This window comes from Egretta garzetta, unplaced genomic scaffold (genome assembly GCF_000687185.1).
Source record: "Egretta garzetta isolate BGI_Z169 unplaced genomic scaffold, ASM68718v1 scaffold1020, whole genome shotgun sequence".
NCBI lineage: Eukaryota > Metazoa > Chordata > Aves > Pelecaniformes > Ardeidae > Egretta > Egretta garzetta.
Genome location: NW_009258290.1, coordinates 25591 through 26843, shown reverse-complemented (window position 1 = coordinate 26843; position 1253 = coordinate 25591). Strand labels below are relative to the sequence as shown.

The 1253-nt window shown below is 62.2% G+C and overlaps 1 protein-coding gene across 1 annotated transcript in view; it reads left to right on the top strand.

The window, feature by feature from the left end:
• Positions 1-200: 200 nt before the first annotated feature.
• LOC104125014 (rho guanine nucleotide exchange factor 15-like) overlaps positions 201-1253 on the top strand; it is a 3357-nt gene continuing 2304 nt past the window's right edge. Inside the window, exons 1-2 of the mRNA XM_009637413.2 lie at positions 201-497; positions 844-939. Of these exons, the coding sequence (XP_009635708.1) occupies positions 201-497; positions 844-939 (393 nt within the window). The remainder of the gene's footprint in view (positions 498-843; positions 940-1253) is intronic.

Here is a 1253-nt window from a genome sequence, read left to right as displayed (position 1 = left end):
GCTCTGGCTCTAGAAATCATACAGGAAATATTGTTTAATAACTCACTGCTTGTATTCACCTTCTCTTGCTGTATCCCCGCTGTGTTTACACTGCTTTGATGTGCAAGGCAGCTGTAGCATTTCACAAAGCGGGAGCCGGCTCGGGAAGGCGCCTGCTGGACCTGTTGTTTGCCAACAGAGAAGGGCTGCTGGGTGACGTGATGGTTGGAGGCCGTGTTGGGCACAGCCACCATGGAATGCTGGAGTTTTTGATTCTGGGCGAAGTCAGGAGAGGGGTCAGCAGAAGGGCTCCCTTGGACTGCCCGAGGGCAGGCTTGGGCCAGTTCAGGAGCCTGATCTCCAGAGTCCCCTGGGAGGCCATCCTGAAGGGCGAAGGAGTCCAGGAAGGCTTCAAGAAGACAATCTTCAATGCGCAGGAGCGGGCCGTCCCCATGTGCCAAAAGATGAGCCGGCAGGGAAGAAGAGCGGCCTGGCTGAACAGAGAGCTTTGGCTGCAAGTCAGGACAAAACAGGGAGTTTATGATCTCTGGAAGAAGGGGCAGGGAACTGAGGGCACCCACAAGGCTGTCGTGAGGTTCTGCAGGGAGAAAATTCGAAGGGCCAAACCGTGAGGCAAAGCTCATGGTCTGGACGGGCGTACGCTTTGCTGGGTCAAGAACTGTCGGGATGGCCGGGCCCAGAGAGCTGAGGGGAACGGAGTTAAATGCAGGCATTGGCCGGTCACAAGTGGTGTTGCCCCAGCCCCCTGGGCTGAGGATCCCCTCCCTTGGCCTGCTGGCCACGCTCCTCCGGAGGGGGCCCAGGGCACCCTTGGCCTCCTCTGCTTGTGTTGTCCCTCCCCAGGGGCAGGACTTTGCACCCGTGGAGCTCCGGGAGGTTCCTGCTGGCCCATTTCCCCAGCCCAGCCAGGCCCCTCTGGACACCAGCACACCCACCGGGGTACCAGCCACCCCCACCCCCCAGTGCTGTGGGCGCCAGCGGTGCCCGGTGCCAGCCCGTCCTCGCTGGGGTTGGGCACCAAGGGGGTCACACCCCCAGCCACGGGATGGGTGCATGAAGGAGGGCACCATGGGCAGAGAAAATATTTATTTCAGATTCCCGTCCTCGAAGGCCCCAGCCCCCCAGGACGAGGGGAACCCCTTGCTCCCGTGGGACCAGCGCTGCCACCACGGGGGCTTGCAGAAGCGGAGGCGCTGGGGCCGGCAGTGGCGTCTCCAGCAGCCCTTGAGGGAGCGCCCGAGCCGGGGGGCGGC